Raw genomic sequence first — 17,794 nt, forward strand, 5'->3', positions numbered from 1 at the left:
CCCTGGTCCGTGGCATGACTTTCCAAGCGGTTGCACCACAGACCTTAGTGTGGTTTAGTTGTACAGAGTCGTGCAGCCGGTGTCACCTGTGAGTCGCGGTGGCACATCGCCTGCATAGCTCCTCGGCGGGTGGGTCCACGGCCCCATTGTTCAGCACACGTGCATGTGTGGTATGTATGTAGCTGATGGAGGCCGGGGGCGCTGGACAGGGGTGTAGTTTGGTCAGCAAGATTTGGAGGGGGGAGGGGTAGAGGAGTTCATATTTTCCAACAGTCATGTGCGCATATAATGTTTAAATATATTATACAGCAAGTAGGTCGCATGAGAGGGGCTTAAAGGGCAGTGGAAAGGGAGAGGAATGCGGATTGATAGGGGTACTAAGTAAGACAAAACACAGAACCTGCACAATTGCTCTCTTGATGTCGCAGGGGGGGGGGTCTAGGGGTCAGCCGGACGATTCTGTGTACTCCGGGTTGAAGAAATTGTTTCAAAATGTGTACCCCTTAAGCCGTGATGCTCATTCTGCTTAATGCAACTTGCTGTACGCAAGTGTTTTTTAATATCTGCAGGTTTGCTGTGTTTCATAGCGCCGCGAAGAGGCTTTAATGTGGGATTTTGGGTCATGATGGTTCAGCTCTGGCAATCAACCCCCCCTTTCTTCCTCTCCATCAGTATCAAGCTCGGGCAGAAATTGATATTTCCAGGCGGAAGTGCGTGATTGATGGGGCTGCTGGGAATAGAGTGTGAGCAACAGTTCCCATGACAGAAGGCGCTTTATCGCGCAGCAGTGGCACTCGGTCACGAGGTAGGCTAGAGCGCCCCAAACTCATGTTTGTAGCAGTGCAGCAGGTTCTTCGAAGAAGTACAGATATCTTAAACGTTGAAGTACATGGTTGGGACAATGGGGTCCAGCATGAGCAGACAAAAGATCTGATCAAATTCTAGGGTATTGTCTTCACAGTATTCAGACGGAAGAGAAAGTTTCAAAGCAGTGTTAGTCCAGGAGGTGTCGGGGACCCTGCCTTTGGATTAAAGGTGCCCACCACAGCTCTAAGAGGGCTGTATCCAGGCCACACTTTCAGACTGTCTACATAAGATCACCGGCGTACAATGATGATAAATCGAAATCATAAAAAAAAAGCATTTGCAATGCAATAGGTCTCGCATTATAAAAGTTTGAGCTATTGGCATTGCTAATAATAATGCAACACCAATAGCTCAAACATTCAGTAATGCGAGACCTATTGCATTGCAAATGCTTGTTAATATTTATAATTACCCATAAGGTGTGCCCTAAATGCCCACAGGGAAAACAGAACAAGGTGGCTGGACAGGGATGTTAACAAAAACAAATTCCAGTCACGTAGTCAATGTATACCACGTGACCACCGGGTAGAAATCCCAAACTAAATTTATTTTATTTTAACTTAAATTGTTAAGGGTTCAAAAGCACGGACACAGACAAAACAACTGTTACAACAGTGAGTTCAGTGATGACGCTATGTACAAATATACAGATTATACAAATTTACAACACTTGCAAAGATGAATCAAGCAAGACAAATGAGCAGGACACACCAAAAAAAAATACAAAATTCAGTGAACAACATCAATTGTCATTATATACAGTGCAAAAACTTCAGAGTGTAAGGCGAATATGTGACCAGTCCATAAGAGTATAAGACCATGGGACAGGCGGGGAAGATGGAATGCAGTGCCTGCCTGTCAACCAAACCTGTGGCTAATTGTTTATAACGGGTTTGCCTAGCTAGGATCCACAGTAGCTAATGAAATTCTATCCTAGGGGCATCCTTTAGGTTTGCCACAGGGTGGGAATGTCGACGCGTTTCGAACCAACGTGATTATAGGTTCTCTTCAGGACGGGGACTGGGAGCTGTGATTCTGTAAAAAATATACAGAATGGGTGTCAGGTAAGTATGTCATAGTGATATCACATATAGCTCTGACTCCGAGGTGCATAGAGAAAATTACCTGCACAATGGCACAATAGCCGTAGTGTCGGTTAACCTCCAACAGGGAAGATTTCTGAAACAATAAGTAAAAATGGGGCTTAGCGCGGAAGCTGGACCGCTTCAACCAGCAGTCGAATGGAGGAATGTAAACAACTGACACTTTTGGCTACCTCTACATTACAACCCCCAAAACCCCCCCTCTCCCCCGGTCCAGCCTCCGCGCTAAGCCCCATTTTTACTTATTGTTTCAGAAATCTTCCCTGTTGGAGGTTAACCGACACTACGGCTATTGTGCCATTGTGCAGGTAATTTTCTCTATGCACCTCGGAGTCAGAGCTATTTGTGATATCACTATGACATACTTACCTGACACCCATTCTGTATATTTTTTACAGAATCACAGCTCCCAGTCCCCGTCCTGAAGAGAACCTATAATCACGTTGGTTCGAAACGCGTCGACATTCCCACCCTGTGGCAAACCTAAAGGATGCCCCTAGGATAGAATTTCATTAGCTACTGTGGATCCTAGCTAGGCAAACCCGTTATAAACAATTAGCCACCGGTTTGGTTGACAGGCAGGCACTGCATTCCATCTTCCCCGCCTGTCCCATGGTCTTATACTCTTATGGACTGGTCACATATTCGCCTTACACTCGGAAGTTTTTGCACTGTATATAATGACAATTGATGTTGTTCACTGAATTTTGTATTTTTTTTTGGTGTGTCCTGCTCATTTGTCTTGCTTGATTCATCTTTGCAAGTGTTGTAAATTTGTATAATCTGTATATTTGTACATAGCGTCATCACTGAACTCACTGTTGTAACAGTTGTTTTGTCTGTGTCCGTGCTTTTGAACCCTTAACAATTTAAGTTAAAATAAAATAAATTTAGTTTGGGATTTCTACCCGGTGGTCACGTGGTATACATTGACTACGTGACTGGAATTTGTTTTTGTTAACATCCCTGTCCAGCCACCTTGTTCTGTTTTCCCTGTTGTTGAGATCCGGGCTGGGCAGCTGTTGGATCCAAAACCTTTACTGTTTCACAGTCTAAATGCCCACAGGACAGGGCGCATGGTATTTAAAATGTAGTACATATGTTTTACATGTCCTGGCAGTGAGAAACATCCAGCAAGGCTGCCTTTTCCATAGAAAAGCACTGGGTTACACTATAATTTCTCCTAATGCAAACCTTTAGCTTGGAAATAGCTAATAAAATGATTCAAGCAGTCATTGTAATAGGAATTTAAAATCCAACCTAACAGTAAAGTCGGATTTTACTGTTTGGAAAATGGCACTTTTAGAAAGTTGTCATTTTTCATGCCCAAGCCAAATGTGCATTTCTGCTACTGTCCATGGTCACCTGCATTTTAATGGCTTTCCTATGGTGTGATGTATATTGCCCCTGACATTGGACAAAGCACCTGGGTGCTGGGAGGTGTGGCTCTTCCTGAAAGGATGGCTGGGGAGGAGCGGCGCCCCCTGCCTTTACTACACTTAAAACGATATGCCCTTGCCTACACCGAGGACCTTGACACTAGGCCTGCCCAAGCATTTTTTCACTAGCGAGGCTGGACCCAAATCCAGAAGAAAGGGAGGAACCAACCAGAACCAGTTTTGGTGTTAGACAAAGGTGTATCCCCCATCCACAGGCATAAAAGTGTCACCCCTAGAACCTGGAATCAGAACACTCCTTGACCTGTGAAGACTCGGAAGGACTACCCTGCTGTCTCAGATCTGAAGGAAGACTGCACTTGCTTGCACCAAACCCAGGACCCCAGAAGTGACTGCCATGGTCAGTTGCCAGGAATACAACAAGTTCCAGAGGTCTTCCCTGCTTCCTAGCTGACCGGCCGCAACTGGATCTGACCTGTTCCCCTATGCTAGCCTCTGTGGGAGTGAAGTCGAATCACCAAGTGTTGTTCTCAAGCTCTGGGACCCTTGGCAGGAGTAAGAGTGCACTTCTCCCTGCATAGCTGAAGGTTTCGCCAGATTTGCCTTAGAACGATTCAAAGCCAAGCAGAGCTGTGCAGCTCCTCTTCGAAGTTGTCACCGGATCCAACATTGAGCGACACAGAGCAGCGTCGCACAGCTTCCAACTGGAAGCCTCACCAGATCCAGGGCAGAGCCATGGCGCACAGCTCTTCATTGGAGGCTTCACAAGATCTGGCACTGAGCAGTGCATAGCCCTGCAGAAGCGCACAACTCCCAACTGAAATCCTCCACGGATCCAACGCAGAATAATCAGAGTTCAGGCGAGCTGCCTCACACAGTCCTGGCATTGAAGTCACAAAGGTAAAACTTCAAGAGGGACGTACATGATCTTGATTCCAGCCTGCACTCCTTCCCAATCTACCTAAACGTCTGACTGTGCCGGTCCAGCTTGACCAGATACCCAGAATTCGCTATTTTGAACCTTATAAAAAATCATATCCCTGGTTCAATTAATCAGATTTTTGTTGATTTGGTATCATTTTTTTTAATTGAAATATTCTCTATTTTTCCAAGGTGGTTTTGATAATTTCCGTGGATTGTGTTTTTACTTTTTACAGTTTGAGTGCAGCAAAAATGCTTTACCCATTGTGTCTACATTAAGCCTGACTGCTTTGTGTCAAGCTATCAGACGGTTAAGTGCAGGTTTACTTAGTGAGTTTTGTGGTTCACTCTGAAAAGGGTTGTGATTGTTCTTTGAAGTGGGCTCTCACCCTCTTCAACAAAGAATCCAATTCCTTACAACTCCCAGAAGATATTTCTGGAGGAATTTAAAGAGGCTATTTCATGAGGGAAAATGAGTTGTTAACAAGTCTTCCGTGAAACATTCCAATAGTTGAGTTACTGTTATGTCCATCCTTTAGTTGTTCTAACTTTTTTCTCAGTTGGTTTCCATCTTTGTTGTTGACCTTAAGGACTGGCAATGCAGGATTTCCTAAATATATAGGATATTTAACAGATGTAGACTTCAGAAAATAGAAAAAAACAACTGTTAATCAAAACAAATGTCTAAGAAGAAAAAGAGGGAATGACCTATTATAGCTACAAAAGCTTGACAGTCTCCCAGAATGCCTTTCCCACTGCACCGTTTGCAAGAGAGGATGCATGTCTATCATGTGAGCTCCCTCTCAGTAAGTTCTTCGCCTCCCTCAGAGATATGACTGCTCTTTTTCTCCATTCCATTGAAACAGGCATGAGGAAGAGGTCATCCAATCATATAGTTGATAGTCGGACCCAGCGTTCACCTCTTTACATCCTCGATTGGAGTCTCTCAGCTGGACTTTTTAATGCCGATGTAGGGTATACTGCTTTCCGGGGATTTTGACCTGGCCACTGCTGTATGGTTACTTTAGACTCAGGGGATAAACGTGGACGATCACGTGGCCTCACTAATATGGCTCCCGCCTCTAACCTGCTTCTGGCACTCTCCTCCTTGGCAAGCTGCCGCTCAGTCACCGGTGTCTGTTTGCCTTGCGATGGCCTGCCTGGGTCCTGCAGGTGCCTTAGTGTGTTCTCCTTGGAGAGAGGTAATGCATTTCGAGCATTGCCAAAATTGCTATCAGCAGGCTGAGCGTGAGCAGAACTTTCAGACCCACCATCATAGTTCATGCCCTGCTTAACCACAACGTCAAGGAAGGATTGTTTGTGCTGTTCCTCATGTAGGTATAGAAGAGGTCACTCGGGAGCTGGAAACTACTGTATCTCGAAGAGATCTACAGTTGGAAATCCATTTGTTGGATTTTAATGCCCTCACTCACCCTTTCAGGTGTCATGCTTCATCATATGTGCTGCTCCTCGTTGGGTCGGCGGTGCAATACCCAATGGGCTCACCTCAAAGAGGGGCACTTTACCAGAAATCTTTTATCCAACAGCCGTATTGTGAAGTGCGGGTATGGGGCCAGAAAAGTGTAGACGTGATCGTTAGTGTAAAATAGGGCTGGGAGTGCCTGAATTTGACTTTTATTCTGGGGGTCTCCTGCGCTAGTTAAAAGGAGTATGACCGGCACTCATTGGAGTATAATGTCTCCTGTCTATGTGTTGGTTAGTGAAAAATAGTTGTAACGGTCAAAATGTTTCTCGCGTACATGTCTATTGACTCACGATTCTTCAGGACCATAAGGAATGGAACTATCTACATTAAACAATTATATGTTTTGTACATGGGTTCATAAAAAACACAATGCAATGTCTAGTGTGTAAATGTACCTGCGATGAGCTGGATCTGCCTGTATTGGAGACACAAGGATGCATACATTACAGATATATAAATTGATAAACCATGCTAGACTGTGCCTGTAGTGACTTCCAACTACAAGTACTAAGTGGTGTGTGCGCATAACATTTGAGCACAAGCAAACTATTAAAAATCGTGGTGGTTCAATACCCACAGTGAGCTATGGTGATTTTCTATGCCCATGTGGGATATACATGATAACAGCAGAGCAATTGTGTAGGACTCACCTAATCGTGTCTAGATTCCAGGCATCAACAGTACCCGGAGGTCAACACATCAGGCTTTCACTCCCATGTATCTTGGGCTATACATGGAGGGATGGTTGCAATCAATAAAAAGCCAAAAATAACATAGTAATGAAACTAAAAAGAACAGTACAAAGGCTGAATAAACAACCTGTTTTCTGGAATGCCTATGTTAAAAGTTTGTGGGTGTACGTAAACCTCGGTGTCTTGGAGGAATGGAGATCTTCGTGAGACCAGGTAAAGGTAATTGGAGTAAGGGTGGTTCTTCCAAAAGGTCTGTGCTCTCTGCCCTATATATATGTTGTTTTTAAGGCAACAGAGTGTTCAACAATTAATAGCTCCTGTGTGTGCAGCTCGGTGCAAGTATTTATCTTAGCCAGAAAAGAAGGTTCTGAGGGCGTGTGGATTCAAAAATATGTTGCTCAACAGGTCATAGCTTAAATCAAATCGCCTTGTAAAGAAAAGCCCTCATGGAGGGCTATGTTCTGATTTCAAGGACCGAACAAACCTGGAGCCATATTCTTAGTATTCCGCAGTCGCATAAGTAGGTAAGATGCTCTGCATGTAAAGGAGCTGAAAGCTCTCGTGAAAAGCGGGCTCGCTGTGTAGGGTGCCCTCTGAATTGTTTACAAAGAAAGAAATTGGCGTTCATAAGTACGATAAGTGCAGCTCAAAAATGTTAGTGTGTCCGCTAGGTCAGTAAAGCGATGTCTGCGTAAGTGTCTGTGGAAATTCACTGATTATTGTGAATAGTGTACTAGAAACTGCACTGAATAATGTGGAAAGTGTGCTTGGACTGGCACAATCTCTTGCGTTAGTGCAATTAGATTCTGCTCAGCTCGCTACGCGATGCCTGAGCAGATTACAGTCAATCAACTCTCGGCTTGGCCAATAGTATACTTGAAACAGGGGTACCAAAGTTGTTGCGGTCTCGTCTTAAACGTTAAGTAGTATATGCGCATTATGGCAGTAAATACTTTCTCGGACCATTGGAAAGTGTTAACCCTCTTCGGGCATTGGGATTGCCTACGCAGGGGGAAAATGACAGGTTGTGGCACTGTTTGCCCCTTAAAACAAGCAAACCCGACAAGCAACCTCGACATACACTAGTTCAGTTATTACTCACGTTTAGTAGCCTTGTGTGCAGCCGAATGACCTACCCATGCCGCCAAGTCCGGGAGGTGCTGGCTTGTTTGGCAGCTGTCGTTATGAGCAGTCCAGAATGTCACTTGACTGGGGGAGTGTATTACATGTCATGTGATAGTGTGAGGTACCAGTATGACAGAGTGGTGTAATGTCGCGTTTTAGGTATCAGGCAAAAGGCTAGCTAGATCATATAGAGGTGGATGTTGCTGTTCGTGTATGGTTGATCAGTGAGTCTATCTAAACAATATAGAGTGTCACAAGTGTTTATATCGAGAAGATGCCATAGTGGACTCCGAAACGACAGTAGCAGTGCCTGTTGATCTATGTGAGATAAAGTAACACAAGTGTTTATAACGAGCAGGTGTCATCATGGACTCAGGAAAGGCAGTAACTGTGCCTAGAGTCTCTCTAATTGGTTGGTCAAGGCGAGATGAGACTATATTGGTGCCCAAAGACGCCATGAATTCGGGGTGCATCACAGATAGCATTCAGTGGTGTATACGTCCACTTAGATCAGATGTGCTAGAGCTGTTCACAGTGCTCACGGAAGTTCCCATGTGAGTGGTAGTATCGCCACATGGTGTACTGGTGTCTAGCATGGGGAGACTGCTTTTGTGTACCTAATCGGTTAGGTGATATTCTACAGGATATAGGATACGGTATAATGTCATGGGTCCTAGTTCGCCATGTTTACAGGTCAGAACTACTGGTGCCATACAGTAGTGGATGGTGAAGTGACATGTGTCCGCTAGGAGCATATGTACTAAGGCTGTCCAACGTGTACAAGGGAGTCCCCTGTCTGTGATGGTGTCGCCACAATAAGGGCAGGGGGTTGTAGAGCTACAAGCACGATCCCAGGGGTTCAGTGCTAGGACTTAATAGTGCTCCATGGTATTTCTTCGTTAAGGCCAGCATTGTCCGTGGACAGGCGGTGTATCCACCTTTGTTCTTTAGTAAACATGTTGTTTTTGGAAGTTCTGGGATTGGCCTCGAAAACAAGCCATCTCACGGAATCTGGTGAGTGGTTTTACTCTAGGTAGCGAGTACACATTTTAGTATTGTTTTTTCTGCAGCGAAAGTTGCTGCGATGCTCTGAGATCCGTATCTTGATAGGGCGGGTTGTCATCGCCACATAGTGGAGGCCGCACTGACAAGTGAGAAGATAGATACAATTGGCAGTGTTGCAGTTAGTGTGCCCTCTCATTTCCCAAGTGAATGAGTTGTTTAGCGTGATGGTCTTAAGTATTGTGGTGAACAGTGCATGGATGTTTACCACATGCCTGTTTCTATTGCGGCTTGTGCTGCGGCCCTTTTTCTGGCCGTTGCACAAGCTGCAATAGTAAACAGCATGTTCCCTACCGCCTGCACGGCTGCCAAATTGTAATTTGGCAGGTGGAACCGGCCACTACATGTCAGCCGGTATTCCTCATGCAATGATGGAGATCGGACGCACATCAAAATAAGGCTAATGGTCTTCATCCAGTGGGCGATTTCAGTCATGCAGGCATTGAATTTGATCCGCGTACTATTCGTCTTGTCCATGAGGTAGAGAACGAGTTGCCTTCCGCGTAAGAGAGGACATTGATGTTGTGGAAGAGATGATGATGACTAGAAGAACCATGTATGTGTTGAAGAGGGTCGGGCTCAGGGAAGATCTTTAAAGAACTCCACAGATGGGGTGTCAAGCGTCTGAAGTGTACAGTGCCAGGCTGATTGGTTGAAAGGCCAACAATTTTTTGTGACCCTATAGTTTTATATGTCGCTTTATCAGGGCAAACCTTTTCTACAGAGAGCATCATGAAAAATAGACCAAGTGTCACAATAAATCAACAAAAAGTAAAAGTTAATCAAAAACACAAGAGGGGAGAAAGGGAATAATTAAATAACAATTAGTAGTCTATACATACATTAGTAGAAATTATTTCTGCCACAGCAGACCGTCAAGAAGTGAGAGATAAGGATATGATGAAAGCGAACAAATTGGAAGTTCTCAATAGAAATTGGTTGTATCTTTCCAGTAAAAAAAGTGAGAAGCAAAAATGTGCGGAAAGCAACCCAATATGAGAAACCCTGCTTTTTTATGTATTATACCCCTGATAGAATCGCCAAATGGGGAAGTGGGAGGGGTACATGTTGTTTTAGATGTACTTTATCTAATGCAGACAGCATACATATATTTTCCTCCTGTGCAAACTTATCCTCTTTAAAATTGAACATTGAACGGTTTCTAACTGATGTTCTAAAAACAGAAATAACCCTTTCTAATGAAATGATTTTGCTTGGGGCGACTAGTCTTGCAGAACTATCTCCTGGACACGAATTAATATTTATCGCAATGGCGGTCTTAAGAATCTGTATCGCCACCGCCTGGCTAGACCCTAACCCACCATCTTTTCAACAGTGGTTTTCTAGATTGTTAGCTATATTTAACTTAGAAATGGCTATATATAAAAGAAAAGGCAGAAGACGGAGGGTCCGGGGATTAAAAATCTGGAATCCCTTAATTGAGTGGTCTCAATCCCAAGGCAATTCTCTGTAACATAAGGCCATAACCAGCGTGATCTAAGAACTGCCAAAATTGAATTTGTTATGGCTGTAATTTTTTTTTTGTTGTAAATAATAATTATTTAGATGCTGTTTGTATCTACCCAAACAGACTGAAATGTTTTGGCTGGTTGATTAACCTATTTACCTATTTAGCTATTAATGTATGATTTATGAACTTACCTAAAATTCATAATTTCTCTGTGTTTATATTTGAAATATTATTGTTGAACTTGTCTGACTGGGGGGGGGGGAGGAGAGAGGGGTTTGTAAATTTGGGAAAAAACCTAATAAAGATATTTAAAAAAAAAAAGAGAAACCCACAAGAAATTGTTTTTGTCTTTTCTGCAAGTAACACCCCAGGAGTGGGTAACCCAAGAGGGTGTCCTGAAGAGCTCTAGTAGCAGGCTGTAAATACTCTGTTCTACCCTTTCCTGATCTGATGCCCTACTTTCTTTTGCTAGGAATACTGACCCAATTTGAAATATGCAAAATAACCTGCATCATCATTTGTGATGAAGCTACACTTACTTTATTCCAGCAAACATATTGCTTACCACTCTACCAGACTGTTGAAATGCCAACCTACTAAATTGATAGTAAAGTAAACAATACTGCAGCAGCATTATGCTGCGTAAACATCTGATTGCCAATAAGCACATTTCATAGTAGGATAACAGGTTTAGAATATGTCCCAGTCAACGTGTTCAAAGGCTACAACAGATTGCAACTAGCTCTGCTGATAAGCAAGGTGTGTGTCATTACTTTGGTTTAAAACAGAAAAAATTAAGATCACTTAGGATACTGCTTATGGACTTAGGTGCATAAAACCTGTACTGAACTATAATCATAACTCACAAATTCCTCACTCTATGTGCACCAACAAACTGTGGGGCTGATTAGGATGGCGGGCGGGCTTTTGTCCTCCCACCACCCTGTCGTAAACTGGTCCACCCGACAGTCTGTCGGCGGTCCAGACAGGCATTACAATGCGACGCCCACCACGACGGTCACATTGCCTATCATTTGCATTGCGGCAGGTGCTGCTGGCTACAGAATATGCTGCAATGCAAAAAGGGGATACATTACATATCTCTGCACTACGTGTCAGGCATCATGCTGTGCCTGCCACATGGTGCAGGGATCTGTAGGGGGAAGCAATAGGTGCCCTCCACACCCAACAGCTTAGGGCAAGGGGAGAATGTGGGCCCGGTAAGGGCCCCCAAAGTCCCTTTCTGCCTGCCTTTTCATGGCGGGGTACCCGCCATGAAAAGATGGGCGGAAAGGGACATTATAATCCCTATTGTGTTGCCTGGTAGGCCACCATTTAAGGGACTGGATGTCCCTCCGACGCATGGGCGGGTTCATGGAGCCTGTCCGATGTGTGGCTGTCTGTCTGTCCGACCGCCAACCATCAGCCCGCCATGGTAATATGGTGGGTGGATTACATGGTGTTGATGGCGATGGGACCGCCACTTACAGCCCGTCGGTGGCGGTCCCACCGTCGTAATCGGCCCCTATGTTACAATTTCGGAAGTTCCTTGTTGAAGCCATGCTTATAGGAACCTAATTTATAAATCCAGAATCTCTCTCTTTGTCTAAGCTCTTGTGCCCAGTTACCTCGTCTTCTGTGTTTTTATACACTCAATTGCCACAAACCCTATATCATTGAGTTTACACTGACAATAATATGGTTCTTGTTATTCTCTTTTCTCACACATGTTCTTTCATTAAAGTTGCTGACCTCTCCTGTAAATCTCAATGTCTTAGCTGTAAGAACTGTAAGATGCTTATTTTCTCCTTGTTCGATTGCTGTAAAATAGTTATTTCATTGTTTCAAGTTTAAAATATAAAACAATAAAAAAAATGTAAGTGTTACGTCTGACCCACCACCATCAGACTGAACTTCCAGGAAGGAATGCAGGATGTCGCAGCCTGGATGAGAAACAGCAGGCTGAAACTCAACTCGGAGAAGACAGAAGTCCTCATACTCGGAACCACCCCATCAGCATGGAACAACACCTGGTAGCCCACCACCCTCGGTAGCCCCCTCCACCCCACCGGACCACACCAAAAACCTCAGCATCATACTTGACTCCTCCCTCTCCATGAACCGACAGGTCAACGCCGTAGCCTCCAGCTGCTACAACACCCTCCGTATCCTCCGTAAGATTTTCAAGTGAATCCCACCTGAGGCAGGGAAGACAGTCACTCATGCACTCATTACCAGCAGGCTGGATTTCGGGAACACCCTCTACGCGGGCATGAACAAGTCCTTCCTCCGCAAATTCCAGACTATACAGAACACCGCCTCCAGACTAGTCCTCGTTAACCCTCGACACGAACACATCAGCCCACACCTACGCAAGCTCCACTGGCCCCCCCTTAGAGAATAGAGTCAACTTCAAGATACTCATCCACTCCTAAAAATTGCCTACACAAAACCGGACCCCTATACCTCAAAAGCATAATCACCCTCCACGCACCCAAAAGAAACCTCCGTTCTGGCAACCTCTTCCTCGCCGAGACCCCACACATCCACAGAGCCAGAGCAGGGGTAAGATCCTTCACCTACATCAAGGCCAACGAGCTCCCCACTGAAATCAGAAGCGCCCCTTCCCTGAACACCTTCAAGAAGGCCCTGAAGACCTGGCTCTTCGACTGAAAGAATCTGCTAACCCCCCTGCGCCTTGAGACCCTCACGGGAGCGTAGTGCGCTTACAATTCCCCTGATTGATTGATTGATTGATGGAGGGGGGAGCTTGCCATGACTGGAAGTAGTGGCAAAAAGCTTCGCTATTGTGGGTCTTGGCAGATATCTCTAAAAGCCATGTCATTCAGACTCCATGTCCATGGGGGACCGGGGACCCCCCCTGGGACAGAGTTACTGGGGAATGATCCGATAGGGTACAAACCTCAATTTCTGACAATGCCACTGTTTCCTAAGCCTGGCTATTTGTAAGGAAGAAGTCTATTCTGGAAGGAGTTTTATTAACTCGGGAATAGAAAGAGTAATCCTTACCCACACATGCATTATAAGCGAGACTTTAAGTAGGTCTAATGATTCAATACAATGTAACAGCATCTGTTCTATGCTGTATGTAGTCTGCTGGATGGAATTATCCAACGTTTCATCGAGAATAGTGTTGAAGTCACCACCCAAGATCAACTGATCACCTGAAAATACTTCAATACAGGGGAATAGGAATTAATAAAACTTGTTTAGAAAAATAATTTTTATTTAAATTGATATAATAAATTATTAAGGATTTTACTCAAAGTTTACTTACCAGTCTTGTAGCTTTTTACTTTTGTTTTACATGTATAATGAATATGTACAATTAATTTCCAATAATGTGTATCATAAAAACATGTTTACAAACTTTTTCTAAGTTTAATAAACTTTTTCGTTTTTGTATACTTTTCCATGTGGAGATCTCCAGCCTGAGGTATGGGGAATCTCTGCAAAGAAAAAAGATAAAAAAGGCAGATTGAGAACCTCTGCCTGGAAGTTTCCGAATAGCATTTTATAGTACGTTAGCAGTACTTATTTTTTGTTTTGTTTTTGTTTTATATAGCGTGAACTCGACCGAAGGTATCAGAGTGATTTACATGAGCACCAGTTAAGCTACAGAGGAACACATTAATTCTGTTAGGCACAGGGAGATTTAGTGTTTTGCCCAGAATTACAGGATGTTCAGCTTTCGTGCCAAGTCTCGAACCCAGTTTCCCAGCTTCCAGGTCAATTGCTTTAGCCGTTCAGCCACATCCTCTAATGTACTCCAAAGTCCCGTTTGTGCATAGGCTCCTCTGATTTTAAATTAATGAAAAATAATTAATGTACTAAATAGGATATTTTTAAAACATGTAATTAACCTAACCCTGATACCCTTTTACTAACCCTAATACTAAAACCCACAACGTAATCATATACGCAATGTCAGAATTGGTACTGGCCATGAAAAGGTAATGGCCAGAAATTATGTTGTAGAGGTAATTGTAGGAAGAGGCAATGATTTGCAGATAAGGGTATGATGAAGATTAGTAAGTTATTGAATGATGGTATGATAAGACAATTAGTTGTATAGTTGGTTATAAACTATGCTATAATTTCCTGAACTAATTTTGGTCATGTAGTTTCAGAATTTTGGTTTCTGTGAAATTTGTGAGTGACAGATGATGATAGGTGCACATAAATAGAATATTTCACTTAAATTTCTTGATTGTAAGTGAGAGTACTTCCAAAATGGATCAGTCGAAAACCTGTACCCACCAGTAAAAAGTAGCATGTCCTTGTTAAAGCTGAGTAAATTAACCAAAGTCCATGATAGAAATAAGAACATGTTGTTTCATCTTGTATTTATAGTTCAAGAACGCCTAACAAAGCAAATTGCTGTTGCAATAACAGAAGCGTTAAAGCCTGCGGGAGTAGGAGTTGTTATTGAAGCGACGTAAGTGATTTTTTGGATCTTCATTTATTTGTAGATATAACACTGTAAATAAGGTGCTCAAAGATCAACAATATAGGCTATCTGTCAAAATATGTAGATACATACTAAAATGAAAATGTGGGTACTTTCTTTTTTAGCAATGTCTCTAGCTATGCCATTTCAGGCTGTCAACGTCCATTGTGCCATGCCATTGGTTGGACCAGATGTGGCGCTGTTCCCCGATCTATCAGTTTGCCTCAAGCTTTTTAGTACACCATTGATTTGCCACAATCCAGAAGCCAGAGGCATGAGGGGTGGTAGAGCCCTGGGGCACCTTCTTGTATTTTTTGCAAGTCTGAAGTTTTTGAATTAACATTGGCCAGCTTTGGAATAAATTCTAGTAAGGAGACATGCAGTCTTCTCAGGAGTGCAAGAATTGCAGTGCAGTCCTCCCAATCTTGAAAGCTGCACAAGGAGTGTTTTCCTGGTCAGACAGTTCTTAAGTGAATAGAGAAAGTCACATAAAGAGGCATACAGGAGGCAGGGGAAGTTTTTTCCAAGGAATTAAGCTTTCAAGGTCATTTTCCATTTCATGTCCCATTGCCTTTGCCTGCAATCTAGACATTTTTCAAAGACTGCATGTCTCAAGAGCTAATCCATATGTACGTCATTCAGTTTGTTTCTTAGTTTATGTTTTAGAACATCCATTGTTGAAAACAAACACTTGCGTACATACTTTAAAGCAAACATACATATTATTTTTTTATGCCAAAGTAAATAGCAGAGGGAATTTTTAGCGGGCACAATTTGCCAGAATTCATCTGGTTCCTTAGCCATTGAAGAGGCTTTAAGAACAGTTGTGTTTCATGTCATCGAGTTCTATCTTAGATTGTGCCCTTTTCAAACCAGTAAGTTTGGCAGCTTCAAGATTCCTTGCCCTAATCATCCATGTGTTTTCTATTTACCTAAATTGGGAGGGAAAGGGTGGAGAATTCTGAACTGGAAGAAATCACCTCTTGATGTTTCTAGAGATGCCTTTCAGATAAGCACACAGTTTGGGGATAGACAGCATTCTCAGCACTCCTGGTTAAAGCCTACAGTTTAGTAAAAAGTGTGAAATCAGCATCTTAGGGCTGTCAGTTTGCATTTGAAGGAGTACTTGGGAGGCATCATAGAGAAACAAGTTGTCATATGCTTTTGAAGTGCGAGATTGAGGTAGCTGCAATGTGTGAATACCAAAGAGAATATGGAGCATGGTGGGCCTTTTCAAACCTTTCTGGTCAAACTGTCCTTGAATGATTAAGAACTGTTCAGACTCTGGAAGAAAAGCAATAAAACCTTTCCAGAACTTTGTCATTGCTCAACCACCTTACCTTTGTAGGCAGCAACAGGTCTGTGTAGTCTGTTTCTGTATCCTGCAGAAGTACTTTGAAGAGTCTCTGGTTGAATTCTTTTTGCTTCTAAAAAATGCTTCATTACATCATTTACTTGTCCTTGTTTTACTTTTGTGCACACAGTTTCTTGTTGGATAATGGATTGATAATCAAAGAAAGTAGATGATGAAAGCTTTTTGCCAGCAAAGTTTGAGTCCTTTCGCATGGCCTACCATGGAGGGTGCCTCATTTGTAGGGACCACTACAATACTGTTATATGTTGTGTGATTGGAAGATAGTACACATGCTGAATAATGTATCTTCTGCTTTTGCATGACTGTGCAGTGGAGCTTTATTTGCTTGATCCAAATATCTCTTCCAAACCATTAATTGAGCCACACGACATACACCCTTTAACTAATCAAAAGCAATGCTAAAGCAAGAGGGAGGTGGGTTCTCTCACAGCATTTATGACCTGCTCTAGAACATTGCAAAAAACACAGTTGATGGACAGAATGTAGAACGATGTCATACATTCACCCCAGTACAAGGATCTGGGCCTAAATCCATCGTTTTTTTGCACTCCACACCACCCTGGGTTAGACACTGGCTATATGCAAATCAGCTCTGACCCTGTGCCTCATGGGAACAGTCCAGTCCGAACTACCAAGCCATGTCTTTCCCAGACCGGAATCAAGCATCCAAGGACCGGTTTCTGGCTATCAGCCTTCATCAGCCTGGATAGCTTGACTCCAGTGGTGTGGAGAGCCTGGGACTCACGTCTGAGTATACCCAGCACACTCGGGGTGAAAATTGCAAAAAACACAGTTGATGGACAGAATGTAGAACAATGTCATACATTCACCCCAGTACAAGGATCTGGGCCTAAATCCATCGTTTTTTGCACTCCACACCACCCTGGGTAAGACACTGGCAATATGCAAATCAGCTCTGACCCTGTGCCTCATGGGAACAGTCCAGTCCGAACTACCAAGCCATGTCTTTCCCAGTCCTCAACTTCAAGTTGGCGACCTCGAGCAAGCAAAATGATATCCCGGCGAGACTTTTTCCTCGTTCGCGATCAGCAACATCAAGTTGCCGATCGCGAGCGTGGAAATAAACCTCCCGGCGAGATTCTCAACGCAAGGAGGTCAGGTTTCTCATTGCGAGAGGTCGCGTATGCTCGCGACCGCTCGCAATGAGAAACTACCAGTCCACGTTGAGAAAGCTGCAGCTCGAGTAAACATCTAGTCGAGCGGCAGAAAACGACAGCTCGAACTGTGCAAGATGCCGTTTTCAATAATTGCACAGTGCGGACAGGCATCCGGCACTGTGCAATTATGGCGAACAGCGCACTATGCAGTTCGCGTAGTGCTACGCATAGCTCGCGAAGTGCACTTCTCGTAGCTTCGTGTAGCGCTACTTAGCGAACTATGCCCAGGGTTACCTAAAACTTCCTAAACAAGTTATTTATCCACATAGAATTCAAATTTTTATGTTAAAGTACATCATATTTACACAAAACGTAGTACCAGCTCCTGGCCCTTTTCAAAATTTGAACAATTGAATGGTATTTCTCTCTGGTAAAGATGGAAACTTACCTGGCAATTAGATTCAGTGGGACATTAAACAATGAACCTCCCACTGTGTTATGTTTGGTGGAAGGGAGACCAAAGTGATTTATTGCTTATGTACAAACCAGCTGCTCAGGTGAGCACCCTTAACACTTAGTTTGATGCCAGTGGCTAGTGGAAATTACCAAAATGCAGACCACTTTGCAGTGGTGGCTGCTACAAAACTGAGGTGGTGAGGCGTGGTGAAAAATGTAAAACCAAACACTTACCTGTGAACTCCAGGCA

At 43.5% G+C, this 17,794-nt stretch overlaps 1 protein-coding gene across 1 annotated transcript in view; it reads left to right on the top strand.

Moving 5' to 3' along the window:
* The window catches only part of GCH1 (GTP cyclohydrolase 1), a 319,640-nt gene that overhangs the window by 260,245 nt on the left and 41,601 nt on the right, over positions 1-17,794 (top strand). The window contains exon 5 of the mRNA XM_086937437.1: positions 14,499-14,583. Within this exon, the coding sequence (XP_086793563.1) occupies positions 14,499-14,583 (85 nt within the window). The remainder of the gene's footprint in view (positions 1-14,498; positions 14,584-17,794) is intronic.

This window comes from Lissotriton vulgaris, chromosome 9 (assembly GCF_964263255.1).
Source record: "Lissotriton vulgaris chromosome 9, aLisVul1.2, whole genome shotgun sequence".
Classification (NCBI taxonomy): Eukaryota; Metazoa; Chordata; class Amphibia; order Caudata; family Salamandridae; genus Lissotriton; species Lissotriton vulgaris.